At 55.0% G+C, this 19,505-nt stretch overlaps 1 protein-coding gene across 3 annotated transcripts in view; it reads left to right on the forward strand.

Annotated features, from left to right (window-relative positions):
* ZHX3 (zinc fingers and homeoboxes 3) overlaps positions 1 to 15,904 on the forward strand; it is a 105,151-nt gene extending 89,247 nt beyond the window's left edge. For all 3 annotated transcript variants that reach the window (XM_080813274.1, XM_080813273.1, XM_080813275.1), the window contains exons 3-4: positions 5,120 to 8,136; positions 9,723 to 15,904. In XM_080813274.1, the coding sequence (XP_080669400.1) occupies positions 5,271 to 8,136; positions 9,723 to 9,733 (2,877 nt within the window). In that variant the 5' untranslated portion in view covers positions 5,120 to 5,270 and the 3' untranslated portion in view covers positions 9,734 to 15,904. The remainder of the gene's footprint in view (positions 1 to 5,119; positions 8,137 to 9,722) is intronic.
* Positions 15,905 to 19,505: the final 3,601 nt, after the last annotated feature.

Here is a 19,505-nt window from a genome sequence, read left to right on the forward strand (position 1 = left end):
GGTCTGCGGTGGTGAGAGTGAAAATCAGCATCTGTTTGGAGGGAGACAGAGAGAGAGAGAGAATGCACACAAGCAAGGGGAGCAGCAGAGGGAGAGGGAGAAGCAGACTCCAGGCTGAGCAGAGAGCCCAATGTGGGGCTCGATCGCAGGACCCTGAGATCATGACCTGAGCCGAAGGCAGAGGCTTAACCCACTGAGCCACCCAGATGCCCCAGGGAAATTTGTATTTTCCTAACAATATTTTACTAGTCAGAAATTCTTGTTTTGTTTTGCTTTTGTTTAAGTGGGCTCCACAGAAGCCCAATGCGGGACCTGGACTTGTGACACTATCAAGACGTGAGCTGAGATCAAGTGTTGGATGCTTTACCAACTGAACCACCCAGGCACCCTCTGGTCACAAATTCTTGTAAGAAATTCAGAATTTTAGAAATTCTCAAAGGCACAAAAATATATGCAGAGAAAGTTATTGAACAATTGCTTGTAATAGTTTAAAAACTAGAGAAATGCAAATGTCTATTAACAGCTAGATTGGTGAAGTAAATTAGGGTGCACCCATAAATTAGAACATTGTTTAAAAGAGTGAGATATACTGTAGACTCTAACACTCTTCCCGTTGTCATGGGAGGAAAATCAGCAGAATGAAGGGTAAAAATACAACTCTATTTTTTGTGTCTTAAAAAAGTGGTTATACTCTCTCCTAATGATGACTTGAGCCCTGCCACTCGATGGGAGAATCAGCAGAACCTATAGAATCTTATTTGGAATTGACATTCTCTATTGTTATTTTGTTCCTGTTTATTTTTAAATTTTCTTTTTGTTTCACTGGAAAGATGATGCTCAGTTTTAAACATTAAAAGTGTACAAGTTGCTTTGTTACAATAAAACTAAATATGCACACACACACACACACACACACACAAATGGTTATAGTAATCTGTGCCAAATAGTTATTTGAAATAATGGACACTAGCTATCTTTGGGGTGAGTAGGGCAGAATTTCACTTTTCTTCATTGTTTCTGAGAGAGAAAGAAATTTCTACAGAAAGAGCATAATTTGAAAGAGGAAGTAAAAAGGATAAATTTCAATGTAAATTTATATTGCTAACATTTTTTTAAATTTTTTTATTTTAATAAACATATAATGTATTTTTATGCTAACATTTTTTTTAAAGGGAATGCTACCTGCAAGTTTTTGTGTTGGAATGAGTTGATTTACATATGGCTTATTATATCGCATGACCAACTTCTAAATATGTTTCTTGGCTTTTTAAAAGAATATGATGTTGGAGGATTGTGAGTGTCACTATTAAAGTCACAGGAGACAGCCCAGTCCTCAGTGTAGCCCAGGAAACCTTGGGTGCCCCCACAGTCATGCACCGTCAATAAACTATACTGTACCCCCAGAATAGGAAGTTGGTTATCGTAGAATATTCAGCTCTTCCCATATCTGTCAAACTGGCCTCCGGTGGGAGTCACATTGTCTGCCTCCAGTGTTGTTGTCTACTTGATCTTTCAAAACCACAGCAGCATGTCACAGTCTCTCACTGTGGTTGAGTTTCTGTGACTCTGTCAGTCGCTCCCATGATTCCTGTTCTTACTGATGAGTCGTGAGCTGTTCGGGAGCCCTGCAGCCAGACCTGGTGAGAGTCTGCTGAGACTCGCGTCTCTAAACATTTCAGTCATCCTGTCCAGCTTACTGTCCTCCCAGTTCCTTCCTCAGAATTAAAAAAAGAAAAAAAAAGTTCTTATCTTTCAGAATCTGACCTATAAACTCATACTTTGTCAAGCCCCGCGTGTGTATCCTGTGGTATTGAAATGTGGTGATTGTTAGCTGCAACTGTGCTAAGTTAGTGAATTGATCGACTGTCTCAGTTCCCGAAGACGGATTTTTTAAAAGTTATATGCTTTTGTTCTCATTTCGTTAAAATTACTAGACAGGAATTTTTATGACAGAGTGTAGAAAAGATTATATAAGGAATGATGAGGGATGCCTGGGTGGCTCAGTTGGTTAAGCGTCTGCCTTCAGCTCAGGTCATGATCCCAGAGTCCTGGGATCGAGCCCCAAATCAGGCTCCATGCTCAGCGGGGAGCCTGCTTCTCCCTCTGCCTGTTGCTCCCCCTGCTTATGTGCTCACTCTCTGACAAATAGATAGATAAAATCTTAAAACAAAACAAAACAAAACCCGTTTAAAAAAAAATGATGAACATGCAGTTGTCATCTGGACCTTCTCCATGAATCTTCAGCAGCATAAAACCTTGCATGTATATCAGCCCCCGTCACTCAGGGCTTGATTTAGGAAACTGTGTTTCCACATGGTCATTAAGATCTCATTAGTCAGAGCTGGTCCATGAATGTATTCTGGATGAATGGTTTTCTGGATAATTGGGGCTTTACCCTTTAAGTACCTATTCTATTGGATACCCTTTTAAAAGTGTATGACAGGGGCGCCTGGGTGGCTCAGTGGATTAAAGCCTCTGCCTTCGGCTCGGGTCATGATCTCAGGGTCCTGGGATCGAGCCCCTGCCGAGCAGAGAGCCTGCTTCCTCCTCTCTCTCTCTCTGCCTGCCTCTCTGCCTACTTGTGATCCCTGTCTGTCAAATAAATAAAACCTTTTTTTTTTTTTTTAAGATTTTTATTTATTTATTTATTGGACAGGGAGAGAGACAGAGAGCACAAGCAGGCAGAGAGGCAGGCAGAGGCAGAGAGAGAAGCAGGCTCCCCACTGAGCAAGGAGCCCGATGCGGGGCTCAATCCCAGGACCCTGAGATCATGACCTGAGCCGAAGGCAGTGGCTTAACCCACTGAGCCACCCAGGCACCCCTCAAATAAATAAAATCTTAAAAAAAAATAAAAATAAAGTGTATGACAAATAAACTTACCTAAATGGGTAATGTTGTTAAAAACAGTCCCATGGTAAGCATCCAGGTGGTAAGGAGATGGGTGTTCCCTGAAGAATTCTTTCAACTTTGTCGTATGTTTGAAAATTTTCCTAATAAATATTGAGGGGGGAAAGGTCACTTTGGAAAGTCCTGTGGCCCTTATTCCAACAGCCTTGCAGTTACTCAGCTCGCCGTGTGGAGCAGCTAAGGCTGCAGGCCCCGGAGCCGACTGCCTGGGTTCCTGCGCAGCGGCGGGGGTGGGGGCAGCCTAGCTGTGTGCCCTTCAGGCAAGCACTCTGCTTCTCTGGGCCTTGCCCTTCTTGTCTGGAAAGTGGGAGTGATAATAGCACCGGCTGCAGGGATGGCGGTGGGAGTGACCTGAGCCCGTGTGTGTGCGGAGCCTCCTCCAGCGCTGAACGCTGCATGGTGGCGGAGTGGCCACTGTCCCCGCGACTGCTCCTTTCACTTGCCTTCCCTATCAACCACTGACCGGCTCAGAGAATCACCGGGAGTGCTGCTGTCCTTGATCATCGCTTTGAATGACAGCGTGAGGCTCCTTTGAGACTTGACTTTGAACCATGTGGGAATTGTCCCCCAAATCAAGTCCATCTTTGTGTTGCGCACTTTCCCAGCCTTCGAGAGTAAAATACCAGGAACATGATTTAACGCTTCCTCGGTGAAGCCCAGCCCCATCCCAGACCTCAGTGGTGGCACTGTGGCATCGGTGCCCTGTCCGCGGGGCCCTGTGCTCTCCTGCTCGTGAGTTCTGCACTCCCCCCCCCAGCACCCTCCCCCCGCTCCGAGAGCTCAGGTCTCTTCAGTTTGTGCTGGTGCTGCCGTTAGCTGGCTGCTCTGTGCTCTCTTCCCTCTCTCCTCTGCACCCTCCTGTTCACGACCAGCCGTTCCCCTCTACCCAGAGCAGAAATAAATCCTACCGGGGTAGGTCAGGCAGTAGCAGAAATAAATGATGTCCCCTGTATAGGGACCTCAGAAGGGGGAAGGAAGTCCCTCTTGTACAAAACGGAGAGCTTTAGCGCTCTGTCCTCCGCCCCTCTCGGGTTTGACCTTTTAATGGTTTTCAGCGTATTCACAGGTTTTTTCCGTCATCGCAACTCAGACCATTTCATCAAGCCAGAAGAAACCTCATACCCATTAGCGGTGGCTCCCATTTTCGCCCTCCCTCAGCCCTTGGCAACCACTGGTCTGTTTTCCATCCCTGTGGATGGACCTCTCCTGGGCCTTTCCTACAAATGCAGTGATATGACATGTGGCGTTTGGGGCCACCTACTTGCAGTTCGCATGTTTCCATCCGTGTTGTAGCACGCGATGGCACCTCAATCCTCCGCCAGATAGACGTACCCGGTTTGGTCTGTGCATCCACCTGCTGGTGCACACTGAGGTGGTTTCTACCTCTTAGCCATTATTATGAAGTCATGAGTATCTGTGCACAGTGTTTGTGTGAATATATTGTTACTTCTTTTGTGTGTATATGTAGCACTTACTGGGTCTTATGGTAACTCTTTATTCACTTCTCGAAGAACTGCCAAACTGATTTACAGAGCGGCTCTGCCAATTTACAGACATCTCACCGGCCACAGAGGAAGGCTCTCATTTCACCCCGGCCTCACCTGTGCATGTTATTATCTGTCATCGTGATGAAAGCCATCCTGGTGGGTGTGGCCAGGCAGCAGGCAGGGAAAGGCCACAGAGGGAGGCCCGGCTCCTGTGGGCCGCCAGACACACACCCGCCCCACACACACTGCGGCTGACTTTGGCCTCTGGGCCTGACTTGGGAGAGGCAGAGGCGGCGACTTGTTCTTATGTGTGGGAAGGCTATGAAAAGAAAAACCTTTGTTGGCCCAAACATTTAAACAAGAATTACACTAGATGTTTTGTTCTCACTCTGACATGGTCAGAATTAATTTGGAAATCGAAAAGAGGATTATTTTGTTATTGTTGTTGCTTGGTTTTTTAATCTGAGTTACTTAATACAAGAATACAGAGGGAAATACAAAACAAAACATATGTCTTAAGTCTATTAAATGGTATTGGAACCTCCCCAGGTCATTCTTCAGGGCCCTACTTTGTTGGTGTGTGGGGGCTCCACATTCAGGCTGCTGGGGAACTTCTCGAGAAAAGGTCCCTGTGATCGAAGGCAGGCTGCAGGGTCCGCCTGGGGATCTGGATGTACACAGCCAGAGCCTAAGAGATCATGAGCGCTTTTTTTCTTCCTCCTTAGGTTTAATAGGAAAAACTTGCTTTCTGCAAACAACTGAGAAAACTGCCCTTGGAAACTGTTTCTTTGGTCCACATGGAGCAGCTGGAACTTACACTGTGAGGCCCTTGACGGGACAGGCGCTCACCCCCAGTCAGCCAGCGTGATTGTCGCCATGGCTAGCAAGAGGAAGTCCACCACCCCGTGCATGATCCCTGTGAAGACCGTGGTGCTACAGGACGCTAGCGCAGAGGCCCAGCCTGCTGAGGCTTTACCGGAAGGACCCCAGCAGGAGCCGCCCCCCGAAGCGCCTGCCAGCAGCAGTGAGGCTGCCCCGACATCCAGCAGTACGGATGGCCCCGCCCTGGCCAATGGGCACCGGGGCACTTTGGACGGCTATTCGTATTCCTGCAAATACTGTGATTTCAGATCCCAGGACATAACTCAGTTTGTGGGACATATGAGCTCAGAGCACCCAGACTTTAATAAGGATCCAACTTTTGTATGCACTGAATGCAGTTTTCTGGCAAAAACTCCTGAGGGCCTTTCTCTGCACAATGCCAAGTGTCACTCGGGAGAAGCCAGCTTTGTGTGGAATGTAGCCAAGCCAGACAATCATGTGGTCGTGGAGCAGAGCGTCCCCGAGAGCACCTGTTCTCCTGACATACCGAGTGAGCCCAACGCCGAAGGGACTGACGGACAGGCCGAAATCATCATTACCAAAACTCCAATCATGAAGATAATGAAAGGCAAAGCTGAAGCCAAAAAAATTCATACGCTCAAGGAGAACATGCCCAGTCAGCCTGTGGGTGACACGGCCTTACCAAACCCACTGGCTGGGGAGACCGAGGCGAAGGAGGGGGACCACCCCTTTGTCAATGGGGCGGTCCCGGTCAGTCAGCCGGCCACCAGCTCGGCCAAAGGGCCACACACAGCCAATGGGCCCCTGCTGGGAGCGGTGCCGGTCCTGCCGGCCGGCATAGCGCAGTTCCTCCCCCTGCAGCAGCCGCCCCCCGTGCACGCCCAGCACCATGGGCACCAGCCGCTGCCCACGTCCAAGTCCCTCCCCAAGGTGATGATCCCCCTGAGCAGCATTCCCACCTACAATGCGGCCATGGACTCCAACAGCTTTCTGAAGAACTCGTTCCATAAGTTCCCCTACCCGACCAAAGCGGAGCTCTGCTATCTGACCGTGGTCACCAAGTACCCGGAAGAGCAGCTCAAGATCTGGTTCACAGCCCAGAGGCTGAAGCAGGGCATCAGCTGGTCCCCCGAGGAGATTGAGGATGCCCGGAAGAAGATGTTCAACACGGTCATTCAGTCCGTTCCTCAGCCCACGATCACCGTCCTCAACACGCCCCTGGTCGCCAATGCCGGCGGCGTCCAGCACCTCATCCAGGCCGCCCTCCCGGGTCATGTGGTGGGGCAGCCGGAGGGCACGGCGGGCGGCTTGCTGGTCACGCAGCCGCTGATGGCCAACGGGCTGCAGCCGCCCAGCTCGTCCCTGCCGCCCGCCGTCACGTCGGTGCCCAAGCAGCCCCCCGCGGCGCCCATTAACACAGTGTGCTCCAACACGGCGTCGGCGGTGAAGGTGGTCAACGCGGCCCAGTCGCTGCTCACGGCATGCCCCAGCATCACCTCGCAAGCCTTCCTGGACGCCAGCATCTACAAGAACAAGAAGTCTCACGAGCAGCTGTCCGCCCTGAAGGGAAGCTTCTGTCGGAACCAGTTCCCAGGGCAGAGCGAGGTGGAGCACCTGACCAAAGTGACCGGCCTCAGCACCAGGGAGGTGCGCAAGTGGTTCAGCGACCGCAGGTACCACTGCCGGAATCTGAAGGGCTCCCGGGCCGTGCTGCCCGGCGACCCTGGTGCCATCGTCATTGACCCTGGGCCTGAGGCGCCCTTCTCTCCGGCGGCGGCCAAGGCCCCTGAGGTGCCCTGCGTCCCACCAGCTGCCACCCTGGCAGCCCCCACCTCTGCCAGACGCCAGGCCTGGCACCAGACCCCCGATTTCACCCCAACCAAGTACAAGGAGCGAGCCCCAGAGCAGCTCAGAGCCCTGGAGAGCAGTTTTGCACAAAACCCCCTTCCTCCCGATGAGGAGCTGGACCGCCTGAGGACTGAAACCAAGATGACCCGGAGAGAGATCGACAGCTGGTTCTCAGAGAGGCGGAAGAGAGTGAGCACCGAGGACCCCAGGAGGGCCGATGAGGGCCCCGGCCCGGAGGAGGAGGCAGTGGCGGCTGCCGAGGACGAGGCGGGAGAAGGGGAGCTGGTGGGGGACCTGAGGGTCCCTGGTGAAGACAGCTCCCTGGAAGGGCTCAGCAGCCACGCCCTGGCAGAGCGCAAGGTCAGCCCCATCAAAATCAACCTCAAGAACCTGCGGGTCACCGAGGCCAACGGCAGGAGCGAGCTCCCGGGGCCGGGCGCCTGCGAGCCCGAAGAGGATGGGCCCGGCAAGCCTGCCGAGCAGCCCCCCGGCAAGGCGAGCTGCAAGAAGACAGCCCAGCAGCGGCACCTGCTGCGCCAGCTCTTTGTGCAGACGCGGTGGCCCAGCACCCAGGACTATGATGCCATCACGGCCCAGACCGGCCTGCCGCGGCCCGAGGTGGTGCGCTGGTTCGGGGACAGCAGGTACGCCCTGAAGAACGGCCAGCTCAAGTGGTACGAAGACTATAAGCGGGGCAACTTCCCTCCAGGGCTGCTGGTCGTCGCCCCTGGCAACCGGGAGCTGCTGCAGGACTACTACGGGACGCACAAGACACTGCGGGAGGAGGACCTGCAGAGCCTCTGCGACCAGACCCAGATGAGCTCCCAGCAGGTCAAGCAGTGGTTTGCGGAGAAGATGGGTGAGGACACCCGGGCTGTGGCGGACACGGGTGGCGAGGACCAGGGCGTTGGTGAGCCTGCAGCCGTGCACAAAGGGACGGGGGACGCATATGCGGAGGTGTCGGAGAACAGTGAGTCGTGGGAGCCCAGTGCCCCTGAGGCCAGCTCGGAGCCCTTTGACACCCGGAGTCCCCAGGCTGGACTTCAGCTGGGTAAGGAGCCCTTGGGGTCCAGGGCCATCCACTGTGGGGAGGGCGGGGGCCCTGACGGGCCACGGGGGTGGCTGCTGTTCCTAAGCTCCCCAGCAGCGGGACCAAGTGGCCGGCTGCTTTAGGGGGCACCTGGCAGCAGAAGCCTTTAGAGCATGATGGAATATGACCTACAGTGTGATGTGTTTCCTGTGTCATTAGGGGAAGGAACACAGTGGGCCTGTAAGTGTGCAAGCTTTTCTAGACATTTCCTAGCAGTGGGAGAGTAGGTCAAAGCACCCTGAGAGTCAGACGGAACCACAGCCCCCAGGTGTAAGGAGAAAGCAACAGGACTGTTGGGGAAATTCAACTCTGGACGGCGAGCAGGAGAGGGGCTCAGATTGCCCTTAGATGTGGGAAGTGCTTTAATGTGAATGGTGAAAGTCCTGTAATTGGCATTTGTTGCTCTTTCTGATTCGGAGAAATGGAAAATCATCTTCCCTCTTAGACATCTGTGGAATCAAAAGCTTGAGTTTCATTCCTCTGTTTCTCTGAATCGTATCCCTGGTATCAGCTTGAAAGAAAACTTTAGAAGATAACTTACCAAAGATAGTTTTAAAGCCCCAGACAAGTCACTTTGTCAGTATCGGGTCCTGACCCCCGGGGTCCCAGCCCCCCCTTCCCCTCCCCATCGTTGGGGGTTTGTCTCCGTGGAGGCCTCATCACAGGATGGACAGCAGCCCGTGGAAACTGAGCAAGTGTCTGGATTCTCAGGTTCTCCGATTTGGGGACCTTTAGAAGTTGGTTCTGGGGCCAGTATTTCCAGACTTGGCCTTGTTTTCCTCAGGCCCCCATGAGTCAGTGAGGCCCTCACAGGCGGTGGTGGGCTCCAGGAAACGGGACTGGCTTCGCAGGGCTGGCTGCCTGGCGCACCGTCTCCAGCAGTGGGCGTGCCCCTGGGGAATGCCCACCCCTGGCTTGCTGGCAACTAGAACAATCTAGATTCTTTAAATTAAAATTTCACTGAAGCATATTTTGGGGGTAGCTGGAAATATTACAATTACAAGCCTTGTGAATGTATTTAAAGCCATTTAACTGTACATTCAAAAATGGTTCAAATGGTAGCTTTTATGTCGTGTGTGTTTTATCACAATTGGAAAGAAAAGCTAACCGGGAGGTTGGATGAGTGGATTTGAGTCACAAGGACTGCCCTCCCCCACCCCTGCTCCTGAATCCACCGCTAGGCCAAGTGTGGTGTCCCCGGTGGGACAGAGCAGGCGTGGTACTGTGGCCGCCTCCTCTTCTGTCTGAAGCACATAACCCTTGGCTTCAGGAAGGGCTTGTCTGTGTGTCTGTGCTTGGTTTCTCCACCGCCAGCCTCCGTGCGCGGGCCACATCCGCGAGCGTCCCGGACCGTGGGCCTCTGAAGCACCCAGTGGTGGCCCGGGCTTCGGGGGTGCTGGTCGGTGGGGGGCTCTGCGGGCCCCTCGGGCTGCGGGACGGGGCGGGCGGAGGGTGGGAGGGCGCGGCCCCTGTCCCGGCTGCTGGGAGGTGGGGGCGGTCCAGGTGGCGGCTGCTGTGGAGGTGACAGGCCTGTGTTTTCTCCTCAGAAACAGACTGAATGGGAACTGCTCACTCTGAAGGACTGGCCCGTCCGGGACGCCGCCTGCCACGGGGAAGGACTCACCCCGCCTCCGCGGCCACACGCCGCTCCCATGCCCGCTGCCGGGCTCACCCGGAGCTTCTGGAGGCCTCGATGCCCGCCCAGAGCCTGCCGCCGCCGCCCAGGGCGCCCGGGGAGAGCAGAGCGCTTGTCAGTCCTTCCTCCCGCCATGTAGGACCTTTCCTTTGCCTTCCAGTGGATAAAATAGTTCAGAGTTCATATTCACAGACACGGAATCAAGTTTTTAACCTATAAATCCGCCTATCCACATTTAATAAACCATCCGATTACGAACGCTTTCATCACGTAGAAAGCTGGGTTAGCCAGCGGCGCGTTGTCTCCCGTCGTCTCTGCAGACGCCCCGTGTCTGTTCTCTGCAGCTCGTGGAGGCCGCGCGTCCCCTGCACCCGCAGAGGCGGCCCGAAGCCCTGGGCGCCCCCGCGCTCCTCAGGAAGGCGGCGTCTGCCCAGGCGGTTGCCCGAGGGGGCCTTGCCCTGCCCTGCCCTGGGGGCGATGCGGCGGGCGCCGGCCACCTGCTAGTGCTTGCTCCCCGGGCTCGGAAGCCGTTCCAGCCACACTGCTTGTTCGTGGGAGTTTGAATCATGGACCAGAACTTTTCAGTTATCAGATCAAGTTCTTGAAGCATTTGTTGTCAAGCCTGATGTACTGACCGCTGTACCCACGTTTTTGTTGTTTTTCAGTGTAGATGTTCTGAGAGTGAGAGGAAAACTGAGGAAAGGAGTAGGTGGGGCCGAACGCAGAAGTGCACGGCCCCAGCGTGTGGCTCTGCCCGCTGTGATCTTCGGAGCCCTTGACCCCCACTCCCTTCAAGGCCGCCAGCAGTCTGGGAAGGAAGACCCGTGCTCGGCGGGGAGTAAGAGTGAATGCTCTGGGATCTGGGGAGCCAGGAGCTGTCAGAGTGGGGGTGGTCCTCGGCACGGAGACCTGCAGATGGGGGGTCCTGGCCGAACACCCAGGGTGCTTGTGGCCCCCCGCATCGAGGGCCTGGCTGGGTGCTGGGCATCACTGGACAGGCCCTTGTGAGGATTTTTCTTAAGTTCTGCACTTATATCCCCAGATTTGGAAACAAGATCTCTGTCTTCTTTAGCCTAATCCTCATACCATTTTTTTTTAATTGAGAAAAATCACAGGAAAAGGTGCTTTTGAAACACTGGGCAACTTGCTTACAAAGCTGTACTACTTGGTAAATCCCTATTTCCCCAAAACTGGCTGTTCTGAGAGCAGCGGGCGAAGGTGGGGCAGTCGGAAGTCATGTCCCCGGCATCTCCACTCGCCTGCCAGAGACCACCTGCTTCCCTAAGCCTGTGAGCTTCCCCAAGGCCCTGTGAGCATGCTCCTCCTGGGCCCGAGCTGGGGGCAGCACAAAGCGGCCCCAGAGAGAGAGGGCAGGGGCTTCGGGCACGACAGGCTGGCGGGAGGGTAGGCGCTGTCTCCCTGACCCTACCCAGAACTGAACTGGGTGCGGCCCCTTGCTGGTTTGGCTCCAAGGACGAAGATGGTGGTGGCACCTTCTGCCTTCCAGGAGACGGCTTTCTCCGGACACCAGAAGCCCTTGAGCCCCTGTTCTTCTAAAGTGTCTTCTCCCGCTCTCCCAGGCCCAGTAGGGACCACCTCTGAGTTGTTTCAAACATGATGTACGAGTACTTGGCAAGTTCCGCACCCTGTGTTTGTGTCCTTTTCATTTGAGTGTGAAGCTCTTTAGCCCCAAAGACCTCGTGGCAGAATTGCCAGTGGTGAGTGATTGCCTTCCTTCAGAGAGAACAGACACCTGGAATTTTTCCTTTAGGGTTTATGTACATGCAGATTAATTTATATATACACATAGATATAGTACAGATGCTCATTCGATACTTGCAAAATGTCCACCTGAGGTATACACTTGAGGAAGCTCCCGGCACATGGCTGCTGGGGAAAGGATCCTGTGTCGGAGGGAATGCCAGGCCCAAGGTGCCACTGCGGCGGCCCGGCCGGAAACCATCTGAGTGTCGGCAACACCGGCCTACCGGCCTCCCTCTGAGCCCCGCACTGGCCAGAGGGCTTTAAAGAGAATTTTCTCGGTTATTTAACTTGTGTTCATATTTCATTTACAACCCAAACAGCAACACAAAAAATAAATTTCATGGTGGACAAGTTCATGCAGGACATAGCGACCCAGCCTCAGCACCAGCCTGTCTCTAGAAGGTGGAGAAGCTGCAGGCCTGCCCGCCTGGGCATGTTTTCCTCACACCTCTTAGCCCTGCCCACGAATGGCAAGACGGCCCAGGTAAGGCCCCCAGCAGCCTAGAGAGGCCCACCCCCTTTCTGTGGGCTTGGACCGGAGCGAATAGTGGGTTGGAGCCTCACGGTCGCAAGAATCACGGTCACAGGTGATGGCGAGCGAGACGGCTGGGTCAGCGAGCCGGTGCCCAGGGCTCTGGGTGCTCGGGGAATACTGCTCACCCGGCACGGAGACCCACACAGGCCTGGAGGGCGGTGGCGGCGGTTGGGGGGAGTGTGGGACTGCAGCAGGCAGCCCTGTGTCCTGTCACAGGACAGGTCACTGTGGTTTTGCACGCCGTCAAAGCGTGTCTGTGATGTCGCCTCTGGCAGAAGGCGGTCTGTGGGCTGCAGAGTTGAGACAGGGGGTTAGTCCCCCCTGAAGAAAAGCCTGTTGTATAAGGTGACTCATCTTTCTCCTCTGTATGCACGTGGCCTCGTCAGAGATAGTAAACATTTCAGTGTTTCTCGTCTCCTGTGTCTGGCACATGTTTGGTTCATTATATTTTTTACCCGGGGTTGTAGATGTCGTTGTAGTAGGTGAAACTGGATCATCATCTGATCAAGGAAATCTGGATTTATGATACATAGACCTTGCCTATTGTGTTACTTATTTTAATTCTTGACTATGAGGGAGCTTTTTGATTTGAGAGGAGAGTTCTCCTGTTCAGGAGTCGCGCGTTCCTGAAACAGAGCGCCCTGCTCGGATGGCCCTGTTGGCATTTGGGGTTTGGTAACGCCACGTGACTTAGAGCTCCTGGCCTCGCCGGGTGACTGGCAGCTGTCCCGGTGGACCACAGTGCCCCGAGCAAGCACCCGAGCAGAGGCCCTGCTCCCTGTTCTCCAGAAGCATGGGTGTGGGAGCCGGGCAGTGTGGGCTGGTAGCTTGTCCACTCCCCTGTGCATGGACGGTGGTGTCCCAGCTGGCCGTGGGGGGCTGTCCCACCAGGAAGTTCCAGCGTGTTTTCCAGGCTAAGATGTGGCTCTTCATCCTGCTCAGTCGGTGGCTCAGTGACAGGTCCTATGTCCCCTTCCTCCCCCCTCCGGCCCTGGGACATCTGTGCCAGGCTGCCTTCCATGGAGGCCGGGTGCTCACGTGCTCCCCACCTCCTCCTGCAGCTCCCTGCTGGGCTGCCTGGTCTCCCGCCGCATTGCTTCGTCTTCCTGTTCTCTTCCCCGACTGCAACCCTTGCGCTGGAGCATCTTTGTCCGTGTAAACACCACAGCCGCAGTGCAGAAAGGCGCTTTGTAGGAGAGGAGAACTGGCCGACAAGAAAGCATGAAACCAAACCAAACCTGGAATTTTATTATTATTTTTTTTTTTACCAAACCTGGAATTTGGGCTTTTTCTAATTTTTCTCCCCCTTTCCTTGCTCAGAGTTTATCTAGGGCAGGTTATTGGTTTGGCCCACCTTTTGTATTAAGTTTAATTATCCTTAATTTTCCTTTATCCCACTGATACGCGAGGCCCAGTCGAATGCCGGGGAAGACACTATAGATGGCTGAGGGTCCACGGGACCAGCTTCTCGGCCGGAGCCAGCAGCCCCTGGCCCGGGAGCTGACAGGCTGGGCTCGCCTCACTCCCATCTGGAGTCCCATGTCCAGGTCTCCCGACTCTGCTTCCTTTGTTCTCTTTCCTGAGGAGCACGGGCCCGTCCAGCCTTCCTGCCCAGACCTGGGGGGCCATCTCTGCGTGGCTGGGGGAGCCCGAGCCTTCTAACGAGCGGGCCCCCCTCCCAGCTTGGCTTCAGTCTGAGGGAACCAGCACGCTCCTTCTCTGGCCATTTACAACAGCCAAGTGGTGCGGCGCCAGGGCTGGGGAGGCTGGAGGCAACTTCTCAGCAAAGTGACGGGTTTTAATTTAGGCCAAGTGACCACGGGAGGGACGACTGCGGGTGCGCCTTGGCTGGCTACCCAGCCCAGCCCAGCGTCCAGACGGGACAGAGAGGCCTCGGTGGGAGTTGGTTTCTGCCCCAGTCTGTGTGGTGTCCCTGGCACTGGGTCGTCCTGGGCAGCGGCTTCTCTGAGCTGACCCAGCAAGGGCACACAGGGGGGCAGGTAGAGAGCTCAGAGCATTTGGTCCTAGGGGTGATCCAGAGCTTGCTTTTCTGTTTTTCCGTCCTGAGTGACTTGTCAAGACTGACCACGAACCTGGCCACTCCTCTGAACGGGGCCCTCCCAGGCCTTCCCCAGACAGGAGACCTGACAGCCTGGTTCCGGCAGGAAGCAGCCATTCTGTCTGCAGAGGTCCCAAGCAGGGGCGGAAACCCCCGTGCCTGGCAGGACCAGCAGGCCCCGGTCACCACACGGACATGGGTGACAGCAAGCACCTGCCGCCTTGATTTGTAAAAACACTCTTTCGGTTGGCAGGACTGCCAGGATCCACCAAGAACACATGAGTCCTGCTTTGCTGTCCCCAGCCCCCAGGCTTCCGCTGCCCTCAGAGCCTGGCCCTCGTGGCTGCTCAGGCTGGAGCCAGAGGGAGGGGCGAGCACAGCGCGCAGGGCTTTTCAGAGGTGGTCTTCCCTTCTGCTGGGTGTCCTTCCCACAGCCCGCGGGGGCAGGGGGCAAGCCAGGGCGCCCGAGAGTCTGCAAGTCGACCTGCCGTTAGCGCCTCTTCCTCCGGAGCCCAGCTCTGCCACGGTCGCCCGCGCGCACCGGAGCGCTTGCGTGTTAGTGGCGTTTCTCGGTGCTGCCCTAGGACTGCTCTTCGTTCCCATGCTAAGTGGGGGACTTAGAAGTATTTCAAGTATTCGGTTGGAGCCTTAGGTGAATTGTCCAGGGTAGAGGCTGTTCAGAGTCACTGGATGTAGAGAGCTGCAAGCGTGTGGTTGTTCCTAAGGGTCAGACCCCGGAGTAGATCCGCTGGCGGAGGGTGAGAATCGCCCCTCGTGGGAGTTGTTCTGTTATTTGTGTTTAAAGAGAGAGACTGTCACTTGTCCTTGGTTCCTGCCCACACAGCGGTCTCCTTCTGGCAGTTTGTTTGAGATGCTGGCCGGGCGGGAGCCCCAGGCTGAGGGGCGCCGGCTGGAGGGGGCCCCAGGGAACCCAGGTGAGCGCCAGGGGACGGGGTGCCCCGAGCAGAGGCGTTCCTGCGGCACTTCTGGGCGCGTGCGTCGCTCTGCTGTGTCAGGAGGACTGGACCGGGCTGTAACTGTTACAACGAAGAAAACACACCAACCTTCTTCTCTCCCCTGCCGGCCATCGTTCCTTGGAAGTTTGCTGAGCACAGTCTTGGTGGAAGTCAGGGAGGTTGCCGCAGCTGCAGGGTCCTTCCCGACAGTCCCGAGTCCTGCTGGTTTTCTGCCACCCACTTACCTTCTGGTCTTCAGTGCCATGGGAAGGCCAGAGTGGCTGGCGGGCAGTTTGCCCTGGTGCGCCTCCCGTCACCCAGAGACACCTGAAAGACGGGATCATCTTGGTGCTAAGAGGCAACTGCCCTGTTTGTCCAGAGGCAAATGTAAACTTCACCGAACTATATGAAAGGGTCCCTACCCCCTGCGGCCCCAGGTGTGACACCAAACCGAGGGGCATCCTCTGCGGGTCAGGCCTGGGTGGAATGGGAGTTCTTTACCCAGGGGTAAGAGTTTTAACAGAAAGACGAAACTTGCCTTTGGACCGTGGCTGTGCCGAGGCGGTGGAGTGGGCTGCCCTCTCTGGGCTGAATCTCCAGGCCTCATGAGGTCCCCCGTGGGGATGCTGCTATTTCTAAGATGCAAATTGCACATTTCCTAGATTTTGTATCTGTGGATTTGGATGAAGGGAGCAGGGCCAAACTGCTTATACAATTTGATATGGGCTGAAATGGTACTTCAAATCTTTTGATTGTTCCTAAATAAAAACATAAATACATTTCACATCTGCTGAGTTTATTTTGTGGCGGAGCCCGGAAAACTAAGAACACTTCACATCTGCTGATTTATTTAGTAGGCAAGCCTGACCTTAAACGTGGCTGGATGAGCAGGGCCGTTCGCCTCGGCCCGCTTCAGAGAAGTCCCACTCGCCGTCTCCCACGTTGCTGTGTCCGCGCGACTGGCTTCTACGTGACAGAACCGTGATGTTTTTAGAAATTACACCACATAGACAGAGGCAGATGAATCAGACCTGGAGTCCTCAGGTGTCTGGTGAGAGGGTGCTGGCAAGTCCTTTTCCTTCCCCTTCTCCCCATGAGAATAGTCAGAAGCAGAGCTTGTTGTGTTTGCTAGGGAGGGGCTGGTGAACGTGTGTAAGGACTCAGGCCTAGAAGGAATGTTAGAAGCCTCATTCCTGGAGTCAGAGCGATTGCATCTTGTTGGAGGTGACTCTGAGGGCCTGTGACAGGAGAAAGGGAGCCCCCAAGTAATATCCCCGGGGGGCGGAGACATAGAAAGTTCGTTCCTGTCCCAGGTGGACACCAGGGTCTGTCCCTGGCTTGGCCCTGTGGAGGCCAACTTAAGCCTTGAAAAGCAGCTTTGTGTCGAACGTAAAGCAAGTCTGTGGGAGCGGGACCAACCTGGTGTGAAGCCCTGAAGCCAATCAACCGAACCCCCCCCACCCCGGGTGCGTGCAGGCTCAGGCGGTGGCTTCTTGGGACACAGCTGGCAGCAGAAGTCTGCGGGGGGGGGGGTGCGGGGGGGGTGCTGTGAGCTTCCGAGGGGCCTCGGTGCAGTGGGCTCCGGGCAGGAAATAGAAGCCCTGCCTGACTCCCGGGCACGAGTCCCCTGGGGGTTCTCACAGGAACACCCAAGGAGGATTGTCAGGCTGAGACAGAGCTTGAGCTCTTGAACTGAAATGTGAGGCAGGACCTTATTTTGTTCCATGAACTAGTTTGGTGGGATAACCTGGTACTGCTTGAACTGGTTTCTCCCCTCAAAAGAACAGCAGTGGTGAGAGATGACGGGCTCAAACGGAAACATGAGTGAGTTTCAAACCAGCCCCGGCCTTCAGGTGTTGTTCAGGATGTGCCGGTTGGTGGGCGGGGGTGAGGGGGTAGGGGTGGGGGTGGTTGTCCTCTGCTCATGGCCCCAGATCCTTGTGAATGGCCCTGGCCTCAGCTGGGTGGTGCTGTGTGCACGCGTCCACTGGCCGGGAAGTCAGGGCCTGCCGTGCGGAGTCCCTCTCTCCGTCCCTGCGGAGTCCCTCCCTCCGTCCCTGCTGTGCCGGCCAGCCAGGAGTAGTTCCTGCTGGAGACTGAGAGAGGGAGGACCCTGCAGGGAACCCTCCACTGCTCGTCTTTGCCCCTGGTACCATGGACTTCCTCCTCCTGGCCGTTTTTTTGTCTGGGCAGAGGACACCCCCCAAAAACCAAACTGGTGAGTCTCAACTCTGACTGCTCATTTGGTTTACCTGGGCAGCTTTTGGAAAACAGGTCTTTGAGCTCTGGGCGCCAGCATTTTCAGAAGCTTCCCAGGTGATGCCTAACCCAGTGCGGGGGAGGCAGTGCCAGCCCCAGCTTCCCACCGCAGGGGTAGGGCCTGCACGCACGATGCGGCAGCCACCCGCCATAGGCCCAGACCTTCAGGCTTCACCAAGTGTCTCCCTTCACCCCACCTGCTTGGGGGGCCTCCCGGGGCAATCAATGAGGTTAGGTCTGCCTGGAGGAAACGAAGGTGAAACTGATCTGTGCCTCTGCATGACTAAGGGTTGTCATGTTTTCTGCCAGGATGAAAGATCAGACATTGGCCATGAAAGGCAAAGGCAGTGTCGCAGGGGAAGGTGGGTGGGTGGCAGGGGACAGGCATGCCTCGGGTCTGTGAAGCCACTGCAAGGACTTCAGAGCTGTTACTCCCCAAGTCACACTCTAGAAAGATACTTGTTCGGTAAATGAACATGTTCTGATTAAAATAAAAATGGTCAGTACCAACAAGCCAAGCCAAGCCTGTCCTGTGATGACAGACCAGCATGGAACCTCTTTCTTCACAGATTAAAGCTCTCTCCTGGCCACAAGAACCTGGAGTGGGAAAACATAGCTCGGGGAAGTCCAGGTTAACTCCCACCCACCACCTTGTCTGTGAGAAAAGGACCATCCTGAGTAGGCCAGAGCAGCTCTAAAAGCAAGCCAGGGGGCCACCAAGAGCCTGAGCAGTAGGAGCCCTGATACTGATTGTCGAACCTTCTCAGTGGGCAAGAAATATTCTAAACTGATCCCAGTTCTCCAAGTGGGTGGTTCTCGGTAGGACCTACAGTGAACCAGGACTGGCCCCCAATCTGTGAGCTTGGGAACTGTTAGGTCTTTGTGGTCTGATTTGTCAGACAGCAAAGGGATGCTTGGAATCTCTAACTCTTCATCAGCCTTGGACTTGGCTTAAAAATCTTGGTATCTCCACACTTTGTGTGGTATGTGAATTACCACACCGGGGTATGCTAATGTCCATTTTAAGAAACAACTAATTATACTTACTTGCATCTTTTCAGTGACAGATCTGTTCAGGCTCCCTGGGCTGACTTTTTATGCCCGTCACCACCTATCCACCAGGCAGGCAACCGTACACCGGCACAGACCACGGGGAAGGAAAGGCCATGGCTGTTTCAGCCAGGTCTGGGCACAGAGACTGGGTTGCAAGCCAAAGAGGTTTCTCACCCAAGGTCTGAGCGCTGCGTTGTTTTGAAAAGAGAGGCTTCTGTGGGCTGGGAGGGGACTTGGGTTGCTTCCCACTCACCACCACAGCTGGCAGGCCCCAGAAAGCTGGGCTAGCCCACAGGTGGGCTAGTGGCCACACTTGACTCCGACATACCGTCTGCAGTCAAGCAGGAGGAGAGGTTGGCCTCACCCCACCTCCTAGCCCAGAGGAGGGGAGATCTGCTTGACCTGGAAGTTGCCGAAAACCTCCCCCCACCTCCACTGCCAAATAACCACCCAGCAAATGGTCCACAGGTAACCAGTCTCCAGACAAGTGGCTCTCCTGAGCTCCCCCGGAGGAGCCCGCACAGGCAGCCGGGGATGGCTTAGCCGGCAGTCAGATCTCAAGGCGCCAACATGGCCAGCAAGTGGCTGAGCCTGAGCCCAGAGGTAGGCGGCGGGCTTGCGTGTGCTGGCTGTGCCGTGGGGCGCCTCTGTGCCCACAGGCCGGGACCCCAGCCTCTGTCCTTCAGTGGGGCTGCTTTCCCAACCTTTTCCATCTCCTTTCTGGGACCTTTGCACCAGCTAGACAGAAGCAGCCAGAGGCAAAGCAGCTGCCCCCACACCTACCCAAAGAGCAGGCAACGCCTTAACCCTCTTTCATTCCTAAGGAAAGCACACTCGGTCTCTTTGCCTTCAAACCAACCAACCACCTGACCATCTGGATAGTCTTTGCTATTTCTTCTCCTCCCATCCCTACCTACCCAATTCCTAATAGCCTTATCGTCTGCAGTCCAGTTGTCCCCACAGGACATGGCAGGTCACAGCCAGCCTGTCTCCTCCCCTCTCCCGGGCTCTGCCCCAAGGATACCTCCACAGGTGAGGAGCAGGAGTAAGGAATTAAGCAACTAGCCT

This window comes from Martes martes (assembly GCF_963455335.1).
Source record: "Martes martes genome assembly, chromosome: 9".
Taxonomy (NCBI): Eukaryota; Metazoa; Chordata; class Mammalia; order Carnivora; family Mustelidae; genus Martes; species Martes martes.